The sequence below is a fragment of the Borostomias antarcticus genome (genome assembly GCF_949987555.1).
Source record: "Borostomias antarcticus genome assembly, chromosome: 12".
NCBI classification, from domain to species: domain Eukaryota; kingdom Metazoa; phylum Chordata; class Actinopteri; order Stomiiformes; family Stomiidae; genus Borostomias; species Borostomias antarcticus.
In genome coordinates this window covers 12,861,949-12,879,448 of record NC_140245.1, presented here as the reverse complement: position 1 = coordinate 12,879,448, position 17,500 = coordinate 12,861,949, and the positions used below count along the sequence as shown (strand labels likewise).

Below are 17,500 nucleotides of genomic sequence, written 5' to 3'. Positions count from 1 at the left end.
CCACCAGGTGGCAGTAGTCTGCATCATCAAGGGGGAACGGAAGACCATCCGATGTATAAAACAAACACAGCGTTTTGTTTAGCTACAAATACAGCACTCTAGCTCAGCATAGACGGTAATGTCTGAGCATGTCCTACTAACTTGTGTAAATTGAAGAGGTCTGATGAATTGAAATGAGCCCTGTGGTTCTCAGCCCTGGCTCCTTGTGTTGTAGAACAGAAGAGGCTAGGTGAAAGATGAGGAGAAACCGCACGAAATGCGGGAAAGAATGCATGGATCCTACAGCGAGTCAAGAAACTTTCCCAAACTTGATGTCAAGAGCAAGAGATGAAATATCCAATGTAAAAACTAGTTAGTCCACTCATCCAGAGTTGAAGGAACTAGTCAGTCCATTCATCCAGAGTTGAAGGAGCTAGCTAGTCCACTCATCCAGAGTTGAAGGAACTAGTTAGTCCACTCATCCAGAGTTGAAGGAACTAGTTAGTCCACTCATCCAGAGTTGAAGGAACTAGTTAGTGTGTTTGTACAAGTTCTCAAATCAAGTCTGCAAGTGCAAATATCAAGATACAGGTGCACATATTCATGGTACAAGTTCTTAAATCGAATCTACAACTGCAAATTTCATTTCAAACCGTTATTTAAACTTGTGGGGCAATTGAGGTTTCCCTCATTTCCAATGCAGACGACCTCACAAGCAAACACAAACATCAACAAAACATAAGCAATTTACAACAATAATACGATTAAGATCCAAAACAGTGACAAGTTGACGAATAAATGTCTAGAGCCATGGCTCTGAACTCCGTATCGGAGGGAAGCAGCTCTAGCTTCAATGTCTGTTGGAGAGAGTGCCAGGTATACGGAGCATCATAACTGAATGCAGCCCATCCAGGTTCTGTACGAGAACGAGGGATCTTAAAAACAAGAAGATCATTCGATCCAGTCTGATGTGTGCCGACACTCCGAACCAGCAGAGATGACAGGTACAGTGGAGGTTTGTCATTAATGCTTTGGTAAATGAGCATAAACCAGTGATAGTTACGCCTTGAAGACAGAGATGGCCAGCCAACTTTATCATAAAGAATGCAATGGTGAGTGTCATAACTATCGCCTGTAATAAATCTCAGAGCGGAATGGTAAACAGTGTCGAGGGGTTTCAATGTTGTCACAGAGGCATGTCTATAAATTGTGTCACAATAGTCCAATACTGACAAGACGACAGCTTGGACAATTCTCTTCCTACAGAGCATAGGGAAGTTGGAATGGTTTCTGTACAGGAAGACAATTTTTTGTCGTAGTTTGCAAGCTAGAGTGTTGACATGAAACTTGAACGAGAGTTTATCATCCAGCCACAGACCAAGATATTTGTATTCAGTGAGTCTGTCAATAAGTGAACCATTAGCCGTTAGTAGTTGGAGCCTACCATAATAAATATCTCTAGATTTAGAGAGAAGACCATAAACTTGGTTTTGCTAGGATTAAGGACAAGTTTGAGATTGGTGAGAGCTTCTTGGAGCATATTGAGAGATAGCTGTAGGTTCTCAAAGGCTTTCTGTACAGAATCTTCAATACTATAGACAACAGTGTCATCAGCATATAGATGAGCCTTACTACCAATTATAGAGGAGACAATATCATTCATGCATACTGAAGAGGACAGGGCCCAGCACCGATCTCTGAGGCACCCCACCCCCAAATATCAAGATACAAGTGCGCATATTTATTGTACAAGTTCTCAAATCAAATCTACAACTTCTCAAGTTTTCTCCCAAATATACCTTCACAGTTAACTAATTTCCTTCTAAAGTAGTCACACTTACATCATGAATAGAAAGCACTGACAGCCTATGAGCGTGAGAGTGCAGAAAAGTTGCTGCTGAGTTTTTTCTTCTACTTCATACTTCATATACGGGACATTGAATCAACTGTAGCCTACTGTCACTCAAAAATCGTAGTTTCCACAACTTTCTAGATTAGGCTACATTAGATTCAATAACGCACCATAGCTTACAAGTACTGGGACAACAAAATTCAGTAGTTGGCTACACTGAAATAAAGTTGAAATCGTGAATAGCGATTTTTCTGAAATGTGTGTCAACGATCCAATGACATGTTCCTTTGTATCTACATTAAACTAAGCTATTCCACGGTTTTTACACTTTTTGAATAATTTGCAAAGGTATTGAGCTTTTTTCACCATGTTTTTTTTGTCACCGTAAGGTAGCCATCTTTAATATCACTGCCCTGAGTTTCTTTGCTTCCGTCACTTTTGTCACCGATTCTCCGATGTAGACAATGGTGCCCAACACACCGCACGCTCACTGGGAGCTAGCATTCTGTCAACCATACGGACACTTTCTACAGTGGAGAGTTTGGATATTTGATTCTGATTGGCTAGCAGCCGTTGTAAAATACTCTGTAACCTACAGCTGCGACCACATAACAATTAGTATTAATGCGCCGTCAATCTCATTGATGAGGCCATTGATAAGATCTAGCGGTAGGCTACTAGGCTTTGCGTAGCAACAACTCGCAGCAACCTCGCCTTTTTATTAATTACACCCGTGTTTACCTACTGTAGGTATCCTATTACAAAAAAAGCACTCATCAGTCAGACTCCAACATTACCACACTCCTACCAACAAAAACGAGTGCTCTGGAGAACTGTTTTAATAACTGCACCATAGCTGGAAATGTTCAAATAAACGTGAACCACCCAAATTATGCCTAGAGGCTTATGTGAACAAGTCCTACCCAAATAGGCGAGATAAATGGTTGCCAGGCAACATAGGCTAAGTCAGAACTATAGCCTATCGCAGAAGATTATGTAAATACTTATTTACTTAAGAATGATCAGTAAATAAATGATTGAATGTAACTTCTGTGTTTTTTGTGAATATATATGTAGTAATTGACGGTGATTGATGGTGGTGGTGTTGATGATGGTGGTGTTGTTGTTGTTGTTGTTGATGTTGATAATGATGGTGTTGAGGTGGAGTCACTCACCTTGACTACTGGCTTTGAGAGCGGAGATGTTTGGGTATGAGGAGGGTTTGGCCGCTGACAGACAGACAGACAGACAGACAGACAGACAGACAGACAGAGACAGACACAGACACAGACACAGACACACACAGACACAGACACAGACACACACACACACACACACTTAGAGATGGTATTATATTGCATTGTCTTTCGGGAACAGTATCTAACTCATGGTAATCACAGACATGCCACTGCTTGCATAGTATAAACTGTAGCATACCGTGTGTGTGTGTGTGTGTGTGTGTGTGTGTGTGTGTGTGTACCTTCTGTCCTCTGGCTGCTGGTAGGTCTGTGTGCAGTGGGGGCTCCAGGTCTAGCCGGGGCCAGACTCAACTAATAGATACAATAAACACCAAGAACAGAACAGGGTGGCTTTATGTGTGTGTGTGTGTGTGTGTGTGTGTGTGTGAGCGAGAGAGAGAGAGAGAGAGAGAGAGAGAGAGAGAGAGAGAGAGAGAGAGAGAGAGACACAGAGAGAGACAAAGAGAGAGAGAGAGAGGGCGCGAGAGAGAAGATTACCACACCAAGAAATAATTTGCCAGGACAGGACAGGAACCACTACCAAACTTGTTAAGTACAACAGTGGTTGGTGTGTGTGTGTATCTGTGTGAGCATCTGTGTGTGAGCATGTGTGTGTGAGTGTGTGTGAGCGTGTGTGTATGTGTGAGAGTGTGCACCTGTGTGCGTGTGTGTGAGTGTGCACCTGTGTGCGTGTGTGTGAGTGTGTGTGTGTGTGTGAGCGTGTGTGAGTGTGTGTGTGAGTGTGTGTGAGAGTGTGTGTGTGAGTGTGTGATCGTGTGTGTGTGTGTGTGTGTGAGAGAGTGTGTGAGTGAGCGTGTGTGAGTGTGTGTGTGTGAGCGTGTGTGAGCTACTTTTGAGCGCATGTTCTTGCTGGCCCAGTCTGTGCAGTAGCGGTCAGCGTAGTCCTCCAGGATGGTGTAGAGGTCGCTGGCCTCTGGGGGGCGCTCCACATCCCCGTTCAGTATGGCAGACGCTCGGATGTCCCGGGAGTAGAACCTGGACACGCGTGCCCCCCCCCACACACACACACACACACACACACACACACACACACACAGTTGACATCGAGGGAGCCAAGCAGATAGACACACACACACACACACACACACGTACTTGCGGTTGGTCTCCTTGCGCTCTATGAGGTAGGAGCCCTCCAGGGAGATCCCAGCGAACAGCCCTCTGGACTTACAGTAGGTGAACACAGCCGCTGTGCTACGCAACGCCACATCAGCCTCCACGTTCCTGCACGCGCACACACACACACACACACACACACACACACACACACACACACACACACACACACACACACACACACACACACACACACACACACACACACACACACACAAAGAAAGAGACATTAATAGGCAATCATTTTATTATGTTTTCACACTCCCTATTACAAACATTCTCCCACACATGATACTGACCTGCATGGTCATCTCACTAGCCCCGCCCCAATAGCACCGCCCCACTAGCCCCGCCTCACTAGCCCTGCCCCACTAGCCCCGCCCCAGCGAAGAGCAGGTTGGTTGGTTGGTTCTTTAGCAGCAAAAGCTACCAGACCAATATTCATGAAACTCAGTGGAAGCGACTGGCCTAACTGGCCCGAATGCAGCAATACCAAACCTGTCCTGCTCGCACACACGTGCACGCACACAGAGCCCTCGCACACACGTGCACGCACACAGCCATGAAATGCATTTGTGGGCGGAGGTCTGTGCTCTCCGACCACCACTTCTAGTTGGCTCCGCCCAGCGACCGCTGGCGGAGGGATATTTTCGGTCGTGTGTTATTTCGTTCGTTCGTCACATAGCAGGATTATACTGTACAAAAACTACCAGAGCGATTTTCATGAAACTCGGTGGAGGGGTGTAGCATGGGCCAAGTTATAGAATACCTTTTGGTGTGGATCAGAATCACTGGGCGGATACACTAATTAAAAGAAAACAATATTTGCCATACGGACCGGCTTCCTTCCCTTTATGTCTACTTCTCCTGCTGGGTTTACTACACCGCCGGTGGCTGAGTGGTAATGTACCACTATGTGTCGACCTGGGTTTGGCTTTTGATATCAATATGTTTTGGTGACGTTTACGCCCAATATTGTTTTAATGTTTCTATGCATGTAAAACAAAATCATATCTGATTCACAAAAAAACAAATCAGATTAAAGCTGCTACGCAGCGATGAAGCGGGGCCAGGCAATTTCCGACAAGTTTAGGAGCAATAAGCCAGAGAATAGGAGGACAACAAGAAAGTTGACATTCCAATGTTCATTTTGTACATTCGTATCGTATCCTAAAACATTTGTAAAACATTTTGATGCATTGTAAGCTCGATTTTGATAATTCAACAATCTGGTCAATGAGTTTGTGAATTACAGTCTGAAGATCCAGTGTAGCAAGTTTGTGTTAATTGATTGAAAAATGTGGGATGAGATATGTTTATTAATTTTTATAGGTTTTGTTTGCTTTTCTTCATAATTGAACATTAACTTCAGCAGCTGTGTACTCAGTCAGTTGCCAATCAATCGATTTAGTCATTGTAATCCTCGGCGGGGGTTGGGTAGGGTTGCCAACAGCGGTCTCCGATTCGTGGAGCTTGCGTTGGATTGTGGGTAATGTAGTTTTCTCTGTATGAAGTGTTGGTTTCAGAGGACAGAATTAAACATATTTTTAAAAATTCAATTTTTCAGATAAAATTCTGAAAAAAATCACATATGTGGCCAATGTTGTCACTTTGTATGAGGATGATCAGACATTGATTTGGTGAGAATTAATAGGAACTGTATACAGAACTGTTAACAGTAAAACCTTTTGTGCTGTGGGCTCAATTTTTCATATTTAGAAAAAATCTGTGAGGATCGTTTGGTAAGGACAGTCTGAAGATACAGTATATAAATTTTTGTGTCAATTGAACAAAAAATGTGGGAGGATATAGGTTTGATAGGTTTTACAGTTTATGAAAAAATCAGAGTGAAGGACTTCAAAATTCCTGCAAGGTCAGAGTGTATGAAAGTTTTGTCTCACTTGGGACTACAATGACATGGTGCTTCTACAGTGATAGCACCTATGGCTGATTAGTTATGATTTTTTAAAGTTTTAAACTTTAGACTTGCTGTAGCGCCACCTTCAGCTTTATTGACCTACAATGCAGGTTGAGGACTTTGGGTATAGTACTGGAGCTATGTGCAAGGTTTGGTGATTTTTTGTCCACGGGAAGTCAGACTTCAGTGGAAGATGGAGAATAATAATAATAATTAAAGCTGCTACGCAGCGATGAGGCGGGGCCAGGCAATTTCCGACAAGTTTAGGAGCAATAAGCGAGCGAATAGGAGGACAACAAGAAAGTTGACATTCCAATGTTCATTTTGTACATTCGTATCGTAAAACATTTTGATGCATTGTAAGCTCGATTTTGATAATTCAACAATCTGGTCAATGAGTTTGTGAATGACAGTTTGAAGATCCAGTGTAGCAACTTTAGTGTTAATTGATTGAAAAATGTGGGTTACAGGTTTTGTTAGCTTTTTTTTCATAATTGAACATTAACTTCAGCAGCTGTGTACTCAGTCAGTTGCCAATCAATCGATTTAGTCATTGTAATCCTCGGCGGGGGTGGGGTAGGGTTGCCAACATCGATGTCTCAGATTTGTGGAGCTTGCGTTGGATTGTGGGTAACGTAGTTTTCTCTGTATGAAGTGTTGGTTTCAGAGGACAGAATTAAACATATTTTAAAAAATTCAATTTTTGAGATAAAATTCTGAAAAAAATCATACTACATCGTGGATATGTGGCCAATGTTGTCACTTTTTATGAGGATGATCAGACATTGATTTGGCGAGAATTAATAGGAACTGTATACAGAACTGTTAACAGTAAAACTTTTTGAAGTGCTGTGGGCTCTATTTTTCATATTTCAAAAATCTGTGAGGATCGTTTGGTAAGGACAGTCTGAATATACAGTAGATCAATTTTGGTGTCAATTGAACAAAAAATGTGGGAGGAGATAGGTTTGATAGGTTTTACAGTTTATGAAGAAATCAGAGTGATGGACTTCAAAATTCCTGCAAGGTCAAAGTGTATGAAAGTTTTGTCTCACTTGGGACTACATTCACGTGGTGGTTTTACAGTGATAGCACCTATGGCTGATTTGTTATGATTTTTTTTAAAGTTTTAAACTTTAGACTGTTGCTGTAGCGCCACCTTCAGGTTTATTGACCTACAATGCAGGTTGAGGACTTTGGGTATAGTACTGGAGCTTTGTGCAAATTTTGGTGATTTTTTGTCCACGGGACGTTAGACTTCAGTGGAAGATGGATAATAATAATAATAATAATAATAATAATATAGGCAAATACAATAGGGTTCCGGCAGCTACGCTGCCTGGCCCCTAATAATATAGGCAAATACAATACGGTTCCGGCAGCTATGCTGCCTGGCCCCTAATAATAATAATAATAATAATATAGGCAAATACAATAGGGTTCCGGCAGCTACGCTGCCTGGCCCCTAATAAACACTGTATTAGAAAAAGTTACATTTTCTTAGCCTGGATCCTGTGGTATTAGCCTACATATAAATCATAAGCTACCTGCACATCTAGGCTGACGTCCAAGTATATGTTATTTTTAATTTGAGTGTTGAAGCAAACTAAAAAAAACAGTATTATCCGTCACATAGCGAGATTATACAAAAAATGAAGACTCCGACGTAACTTCAGGCGAGGCACGAACGTCACGGCAGAGGTTAATCAGTCACACCCCGTATGACGCTAACCACCAGCTGACTGTCAGCTGTCATAGCATTGGTTCAGCTCGCTAGAGCGCCTGTATTTAAGCTGTCAAAACATGTAATTGTTCACGCTTGTCATTACTGCTGGTTGTGCATTTGCATGCTCGCTGCTTCCGCGTTCTCTGCTCTGGCGTCCGCTCTGCCATTACTGCTGATTGCTCGTATCTGAGCGCTCGCTGCTTCCGCGTTCTCTGCTCTGGCGTCCGCTCTGCCATTACTGCTGATCGCTCGTATCTGTGCGCTCGCTGCTTCCGCGTTCTCTGCTCTGGCGTCCGCTCTGCCATTACTGCTGGTTGTGCATTTGCATGCTCGCCCCACCTCCTCCCCTGCTCCATCTGCGTATGTCGATGTCATCTCTGTTGTCGTCGTTGCTCTCTGTCCGGGGTATTGCTGCATTCTTCTGGTATTCCACTATGCGTCGGCTAGTGGAAGCCAGGGTAGACACTAGCTGGTCTCTGTGGCTCTCCGTGGTGACCGTGGGCCGAAACATCTCTGGATGGCCATCCAGCGGCCCCTCTGGTCACCATGGAGGCAGAGACACTAGGCTGTTATCTCCTTCGGACTCCACAAAGCGTCGGCCTGTGGAGGCCGGGGACTATAATGTACAGCAGTCCCCCTGTGGCTCTCTTTGACGGTCTTAGTGGGCTGAGTTACCTCCGAGCGTCTTCCCGATCGCGGCCCACTCTGATCATCATAGAGGCAGGGGGCTAGATGCCGTTCCCCCTTCTGGCTCTCTGGGCCAAGCGGCCCAGAGGGGGGGAACACCTAGATTGCCTCCCCCTGCTAACGCACTTTCCACATCGGTGGAAGGCAGGGGGCCCCCCGAACAGAGCACACCGCCAAAATTCATATGCTATGTATTTATAGATGCATGCTAATAATGGGTCAATTTTGACAAAAGTGATCTCCACTGAACTACCAGAACGATTATAATGAAACTGAGGGATGTAGCATAAGCCAACGTAGAACCCCTCCCAGAGACATGGACACTGAACTAGTGCCCCTCTACCCCTCCCAAAGGCATGGACACTGGGCTAGTGCCCTTCTACCCCTCCCAGAGACATGGACACTAGGCTAGTGCCCGTCCTTTTTACCCCCAAGAAAAATGAACACTGGACTTAATTTCTGTATATAGTTTTGTAACTTATGTCTTCTGTTATTGTCTATAGTACACAAGTATGTTCAGTTGTGTTCATTCATGACCACCTCTAATAAAATCCACTATCAGTTACACCACCAAAAAGCTTCCTCTTCAATGGTGCAAGTGTGCTATATTTATACTGAGGAGTGAGTTTAACCATTTTAACTCGATTACACCAACAAAATGCATGAATAGGCGTAGCCCTGTGCTTTCTGAGCACCCTTTCTAGGTTCATCTAATTTCAAATCTTTATTTTCACTGGAAAGGCACTGTAGTTTCTCTCATCTAGTGACGTTGAGCTTACAGTAAAAACACATATTACAGCAGTAGAGGTTACATGCAACACAAGACAACAACTAGAACGTTACAAATCGGTATACATTTGTAATCATAGTAGGAAGAATTTCAGTTTGAAAAGTGCGTTGGACCTTCCTGCTTCCTGTCTGCTCACATGACTGAGCTGCTCTCACACACACACACACACACACACACACACACACACACACACACACACACACACGTCTGCTCCTGTCCCTAGTTTGATGCCAATTGTATTTTCGTTACAGTAATTGACCTAGCTGTCTAAATAAAGACTGTGTGTGTGTGTGTGTGTGTGTGTGTGTGTGTGTATGTTTCCTCTAGGCATCATTCCACCTGCACTCATAAACAACAATTAACCTGTGCCAACACGAGCAAGGCCTCTGACATGCACGCAACACCCACCTCCTCCCCCCTATAAAAATAAATATCCCATCAACTTTCTCACACACACACACACACACGCACACACACACACACACACACACACACACACCTCCTTCCCCCTATAAAAATAAATATCCCATCAACTTTCACACACACCTCTTTATAAAACAATAACTACTTTCACAGCTCAGTCACTTCTTCTGTCAACGCACACTAACGACTTTCCCCTGAACACGCGATCCTGTGAAACCGTTAAGAAGACTGAGGCTGCCGCAGCACAGGGGGTTCCCAGAGGAGGGGGGTGTGTGTGTGTGTGTTCCCAGAGGAGGGGTGTGTGTGTGTGTGTTCCCAGAGGAGGGGTGTGTGTGTGTTCCCAGAGGAAGGGAGTTATTGTGTGTGTGTGTGTGTTCCCAGAGGAAGGGAGTTATTGTGTGTGTGTGTTCCCAGAGGAGGTTAGTGGGTGTCCGTGAGCGTTTCTAGGTGACCAATGCCCTGCAGAATCATCCGTGTCAATACACACACGGGTGAAGGATCTTAACTCTGAGAGGAGAAGGGCCGGTTGGAACAGAGTGTGTCATCACGGCAGCCGGGCGCTGATAGGCTGCCCCCCCCCCCCCCCCCGCTAATGGCTGACCAGAGAAAACAAACCAGCGGCGCTGCGCCACCGGTAACCTCCCACAGTCCGACCACAACAGAGCTCAGCTACCACCCCATACATCTCTAACCTCCCACAGTCCGACCACAACAGAGCTCAGATACCACCCCATACATCTCTAACCGACCACAGTCCGACCACAACAGAGCTCAGCTACCACCCCATACATCTCTGCACCCTGACCCACAAGGGCACCTGCAAAAGCAATTAGACATGTCCGCTCGTCATGTCACCCTCTCAAGGAACATTAAATCCTTTTGAATAATTTAAGTCATTGATTTGTTTCTTTCAATGAGAAAAATATGATTTTTGTAAAAAAAAAATTGCTTATAGAACTTAGTGTGTGCAACAGACAGAACCAGAGAAGACTGGTATTGTGTGTGTATGTGTGTGTGTGTGTATATATGTGTGTGTGTATGTGTGCGTATATGCGTGTGTGTGTGTGTATATGTGTGTATATATGTGTGTATATATGTGTGTGTGTGTGTTCTCTCACCTCCCCATCGGTCCCACGGCCACGGTGCAGTTGCCCCCCAGGGTGAGGTTCCCTCCCTTGGTGAAGGCGTCCACAGCACGCCGCTGGTTCAGAATGATCACCAGATCTGACACCTGCACACACACGCACACACACACACACCACACACATATATACACGCACGCTCAGATTCATGTTTTAGCCATGCCTAAACGTATAATACACACGTTTGTCAAAACGTGAAATAGCAGCAGAAATCAGAGTTTTTGATTGGTTGTTCTCAGAGTTTTCTGGTTGGTTGTTCACATCGGAACACGTGATAGAAGAGGGGTATAAATTTGCGAGCGCTTTTAAGGATGGGTTGGGTGGGTCAAAGAACCTTGGTGAGAACATCAAGTGCAAAACTAGCTAGTGCAAAACTAGCTAGCAAAACTAGCAAACAACAATGTTTTACAAGCAACTAGCAAACAACACTACTAGCTAGCCAACTTACTGTGATTATTATTAGCTGTTCTTATAGGTACTGTTCGCATTAGCTAGCGTCAGCTAGCTCGTATTATAGCGCTAGCTAACGTTACTAGCTAGCTAGCTATTCACAGTGTACACAAGCACCATCCACATCAACACAGGGGATAGACATGGACACAGGGATCAGGCTAATTTACAAAACTGGACCCAGGAGTGGAGCTACTCAGACGGTGCTTAGTGGGCGCGCTCCACATATCGCAATACCCCTGCGCAGGGGAATTGCTCAATGCTCGCTGCCCGAGCGCCTCCGCGCATGCGTGGTATGAGGACAACTGGCACATAGAAATGCATTGTTTTTTTAAAAAGGGCTTATTCTACACTTCAGCAAGGCTCAAACGTAGCATAGACACATTTTTTAAATGTATTTTTTAGGGCATTGCTGCTTTATTAGGATAGGACAGACAGGAAAGGTGGGAGGGGGAGAGAGAGAGAGAGAGAGAGAGAGAGAGAGAGAGAGGGGGGGGGGGGGGGGGGGGGGCGGATTCGAACCCACGCCGCTGCGGTGAGGACTAGCCTTTATATGGTACGCGCTCCAACCCATTGAGCTAGCGGGGCGCACCAGCATAGACACGTTTAATAAGGTGGACCAACTTGTCTATTATCCGTTTAGCCGTGACATCGGGTTTCAACCGTTTAGCAGATCAATGAGCTGTGTGTTCTGCTTCCAAAACATGCAGGGACAGTCACACACACACACACACGCGCGCACGCACACATGCACACATGCACACACGCACACACGCACACACACACACACACACACACACACACACACACACACTCTCTCTATGGTTCCTGACGCCAGTCTGCTAGAGGGGTGTGTGTGATCACCAGCACCACATTACAAACCTAGCACACTATGACCCAATCTCAAACCACCCCCTACCCACTCCCACTCCGCCACCGAGTGTCCCTCCAAATGAAGTGTCACTCGCAGCTGTGGAGGGCACTCTCAATCAAGGGGGAGGGTATATAAATGGAAAGCCAAATGTGGGACGGACTCCCCACTCCACCGGAACCAACTGGAACACGGAAGCAGCTGTCACCATGGCAACTGACAGATGCCACGCAGCCCTTGTCTGTACGGCTGCACTTGTGTTAAACAGTGTGCAAAATGCTAGAGTCGCTGCTCGCAAAAGACGAAAGCGTCTGCAAACTCTTGCAACGTTGCTGTATCAGCAAGAGGTAAGTTAATTTATGTAAGCAATTTGTGTAGTGTAAGCCTATGTGATTATTAGTGACTCGACTCCTGTCAGGTTGAACAACGTGGACCGCAATAAGCAGGCATCGTGGCCATTACACAATTATTGCCCAATCCCCTGTGAATACATACAATATCATACATGGAAAGAAAAAAAAAAAACGATAATACAAAAAAGCTATAAGGCCCACCCACACACACACACAGCTCTGAATCCAAGTTTTTTCTATGAGGCCACAAGTGATGAAATAGGCTATTTATCTGCTATCAGATAAATATATCGTTGCCATTGTTGACAGTTCCTATAGCCAACCATGTGTATTCTCATCTGTGATATGCCACATAATCAACACAGCAAGAACAATACTGGCGAAACATGTAGGTGTAGGCCTGTGATTCAAGTGAAATTGCAGTCTGGTAAGCTATATTAGCTGACTGGATTTGAAAAGTACATCACATGTACAGTACATGTGGAAGAAAAGTGTTGCTTCATCTAACATATATATTATGATTGTGAATTAATTATTTAATAAATCTAGCAGGTCCGAGATGAATGCTCTGCTTACATTTGTGGGAATGTTCTGTTTAACTCTGTTCCCAGGGAGGTAGAATGCTGTACCTGCAGCTAAACCCAGCAGTGCCCATTCTGCGGGTGTACAATGACCCAGAGGCATGCCTGAAGAGGGACTTCCGGCTCACTCGCCAGTCAGTGGCACTGCTGCAGAGGCTGATCCACAACTCAAGGGACCATGGCTGGGGCCAGGAGCTGGAGGTCCTCATTTTCATTTACAGCCTGGCACATGGGCTGTCCCTCTCTGTGGTGTGTCGTGCATTTGGGGTCCCTAGGTCCACTGTCCACCGGGTGATCCATAAAATAGCCGATGAGATCAAGGCAAAGCTGGGTACAATGGTCGCACTGCCAACCCGGGAGGAACTGCCCAACATCGGCCAAGGATTCTGCCAGCTTGCTGGCACTCCCATCTTCAGCCATGCAGCGGGTGCACTTGATGGATGCCACATCCGCATCAAGCCACCGGGTGGTCTGCACCAAGCTGACTACCTGAATTACAAGGTCTTCTACTCCATCCAGATGCAAGCCATCTGTGATGCATCAGGCAGATTCCTAGACATTTTTGTAGGATACCCCGGATCTGTGCATGATGCAAGAGTCCTGAAGAATAGCCCCATCTTCAGCCAGGCCCTCTATCCACCAGCCGACTTCTTCCTCCTGGCAGATGGTGGATACCCATGCCTAGAAACACCAATAGGCATCATCACTCCCTACAAGCTTCCTCTACGAGGACGGAGCCAGGAGAGGTACAACCGTCACCATTCCAGGGCCCGTTCAGTGGTTGAACGTGCTTTTGGAATGATGAAGGCGAGATGGAGGGCCACATTCTTCAAGGCACTGGAGGTCAGTCCAGCCTTTGCCCCAGATATCATTGCTTGTTGTGCCTTCTTACACAATCTGTGCCTCAAGACCAATGATGTCATGGAGCTGGAAGATCTCAACCCTGATGGCGATGCCCAGGGTCCTCATGATGATGCACCAGGCGGCAGGGAAACAACTGGGAATCACATCAGAGAGCGGATGGCTGCAATGCTGTCTGCGCCTGCCCACCTCCCAGAGCACCTGCAGCAGCATGACTATGAGAATGAGCCTCCCCTCCCTCCAGAGCACCTGCAGGAGCATGACTACCTGTGAACTGTATTAAAGTAGCGCTCCACTACCTCCCTAGCTAGGCTGAAGGTGAATGAAATGCCCTAAGTCATCATGTACAGTACACTGTCTACAGAGCCATGATCACATAAAGTATTATAGGTGCCGCACTGTGCGCTTTAAGAACAGCTTTGTGCTATACAGCGTCACTGTTGAATAAGGCAGAGTCTGGGCAGGTGGATGCAACTGTTTGCACATTTTTGTTTAATGTACTGTACATGGGGTATGTGGGGTTATACGCTTTCACTGTGTAATGTATAATGTGAGTTGGGAAAAGCATTTCCTCTTTGAGGGCAATAAAATCTATCTCGCTAACTGTCTATCTATCTATTTATCCATCCATCTATCTAACTACTATCCAAGTTGCCTCTATAGCAAAACAGGATCTCATCTCAAATCATTTTATTTGGCCACAAATACAATAAGTTGCTTCGACAAATCCACAACGTATATTTTAAGGAAGCAAATAATATGAACAAACATGATTTGAGCAATGAATGTAAACAAAAATAAGAACAACAACAAAGGTCACATCATTTGAAAGAATGGTTAATAAGATGTGACATGAATTTTGGAATGTCACATCTTATCAACCATTCTTTCAAATGCACTCAACAGTCTTTCTGATTGTTGAGTTAACTCAGTGTGGCGCATATCATCTTTTTCTGCCTCTTTTTGGAGGAACTCCAAAATCCCCCCTGTTGCCTTTCTCCTCTTGGCAGGTGGTGGCAGGATGTCAGGGGAAGGGCTTTCTGTGGGGTGGGATGTGGATGGTCCTCCTGGGCTGGGGGGTGTTCTGGGGGATGGGGAGTTCGAGGGGCTAGGGTGGCTGCCTTCTGTTTTGGAGTCAGGGAGAATGGTGGGGTTAGCCAGTGCAGAGGCAATTAGAACTGGGTAATGGATGGCTTAGACCCCAGTGCCTCATGCATGTCCATGAAATAGGGCCAGTTCTTTGGTGTGTCTTCCCCCTGGTCTGTTCCACTTCCTGTCACTGGCTTTTTCAGCTCCTGTGGATAATGGTGTGCAGTATGTTAGCTCTCAGCAGCAATAAAACTAGCCTTTAAACAGAGACAAAGTCATTCACCTTATATTTCTTTTGTAGGTTTTCCCACTTTTTAGATGCTTGTTTGTGGGATACACCTTGGAGCCCCATCTCTTTGATCACAAACCTATAGTTCGATATAGGAGGGGGAAATTAAGTTTTGTCTTTACTCAGCCCTCTTAAGGGAGCCTGGGATAATGTAATCCACAATTAACTTGATCATATTTGATATGAAAGGTTCATTTGTAAATACTGATAAATGCCATTCTTAAAATGAACAATACCTGTTTAGACTCCCTGGAGTGCACACACACGTTTTGGGTGATTAATGGGAAAATATTTTAATTATGATTTATAATAAAATATAAATTAATCTAATTAAATACAAATATATGAGAGATGATCACAAATCCAAAAGGAGATATGTTTTGCAAATTAACTCTTTTGTGCACTGTTGACACAAATAAATCAATGAATACTAAATAACTTACTCCCATGCCTCTTTGGCAGCATTCCTTTTTTTAGTGAATAGGTTTGCGTTTGTATGTCGCAGCCTAATCAGCTCTTTTGTCTATTCCATTGTCACTGTAAATAAAGGAATATATGATGTCAATTTGACACAGTCCTAAGCCTATTTTGATTTATTTTTCTGTCACCTATGCATGAATACAGACTTGTAATAGTTTGCTGTTGCCTATCTAAAATGATTGCCAGTGTAGGAAGACGGAACTTACATTTATGTGGCGTTTCCTCCGGCATCGCTTTGCCACGAGCACTTCCTGCTTCGGCTATCGGGAGCTTGCACCGATGCAGACTCGCTATTTAAGGGTTTGACAGCCCACTCGCACTCCAGGCGCACTCCGCGCTAATTGGTTTGGGACGGCCCTTAACATGGCGAAGCTCGGCATGAACGCGCAAACGGAGGGGGAGTGGATAGGGCGAGGGTTTAGGGGGTGGTTTGAGATTGGGCCTATATCACTGATCGAGTAGGGAGGGGGGGAGAGAGAGAGAGTGGAAGAGAGAGACAGAGAGAGAATGTGAGTGTGTCTTTTGTTGTTGTTTTTACTGAGTTTTTTTTACTGAGACTTTTTCAATTTTGAACAAACAAACGAACAAAGCATTAAATAAAATGGACAGTCCTGGCAGCAAATAAAGTATACCATCAAAGGGATAGGCAAGGAAGTAAAAACAAAGTAATTCAAACAGGCTAAGATACAGATGTTATAGTAAGTACATGTACAGAAGTATTGAACACACTGGCTTCTCCAGTTTAAAGGCTTATTCCAGTCTTCCTACTCCCCCTCCCCTAACCTGGCCTGTGCCTGGTGACCGTTCCTTCTGGAGGTACTTACAGGACACATTACAGCCTATTTCCCCTAACCTAACCCCTAAAGTGCCCCGCCAGTCAATCACCCAAGAGGTGGCTCTAGCTAGCCAATGAGAATCCTGGGATCTCCAGGGGAAGGAGAGCTGGAGACAGGAAGTTCAAACGTCCTCTGGCTTCCTCCACACGTCCACTGACACTTTGACTCCTTCCCTCCATCGCTCTGATCATTTACACTCGTCCGAGTACTCTCCTGTCCAGGTCACCCACGCTGCCAGAGTCTGGGGGAGGAGGGCTAGTCTAGTCCTGGGTCTAGAGGAGGGCTAGTCTAGTCCTGGGTCTGGGGGAGGAGGAGGAGGGCTAGTCTAGTCCTGGGTCTGGGGGAGGAGGAGGAGGAGGGCTAGTCTAGTCCTGGGTCTGGGGGAGGAGGAGGGCTAGTCTAGTCCTGGGTCTGGGGGAGGAGGAGGGCTAGTCTAGTCCTGGGTCTGGAGGAGGAGGAGGAGGGGAGTTAGTCTAGTCTGGGTCTGGGGGAGGAGGAGGAGGGCTAGTCTAGTCCTGGGTCTGGAGGAGGGCTAGTCTAGTCCTGGGTCTGGAGGAGGGCTAGTCTAGTCCTGGGTCTGGAGGAGGGCTAGTCTAGTCCTGGGTCTGGAGGAGGAGGGCTAGTCGAGTCCTGGGTCTGGAGGAGGAGGAGGAGGGCTAGTCTAGTCCTGGGTCTGGAGGAGGAGGGCTAGTCTAGTCCTGGGTCTGGGGGAGGAGGGCTAGTCTAGTCCTGGGTCTGGAGGAAGAGGGCTAGTCTAGTCCTGGGTCTGGAGGAGGGCTAGTCTAGTCCTGGGTCTGGAGG

The 17,500-nt window shown here is 45.6% G+C and overlaps 1 protein-coding gene across 1 annotated transcript in view; it reads right to left on the bottom strand.

Moving 5' to 3' along the window:
* Positions 1-17,500, bottom strand: part of sh3yl1 (SH3 and SYLF domain containing 1) — a 39,958-nt gene that overhangs the window by 7,277 nt on the left and 15,181 nt on the right. The window contains exons 5-9 of the mRNA XM_084447405.1: positions 10,866-10,978; positions 4,183-4,311; positions 3,921-4,065; positions 3,312-3,381; positions 3,007-3,060 (exon numbers count right to left, since the gene is read on the bottom strand). Coding sequence (XP_084303531.1) covers positions 3,007-3,060; positions 3,312-3,381; positions 3,921-4,065; positions 4,183-4,311; positions 10,866-10,978 — 511 coding nt within the window. The remainder of the gene's footprint in view (positions 1-3,006; positions 3,061-3,311; positions 3,382-3,920; positions 4,066-4,182; positions 4,312-10,865; positions 10,979-17,500) is intronic.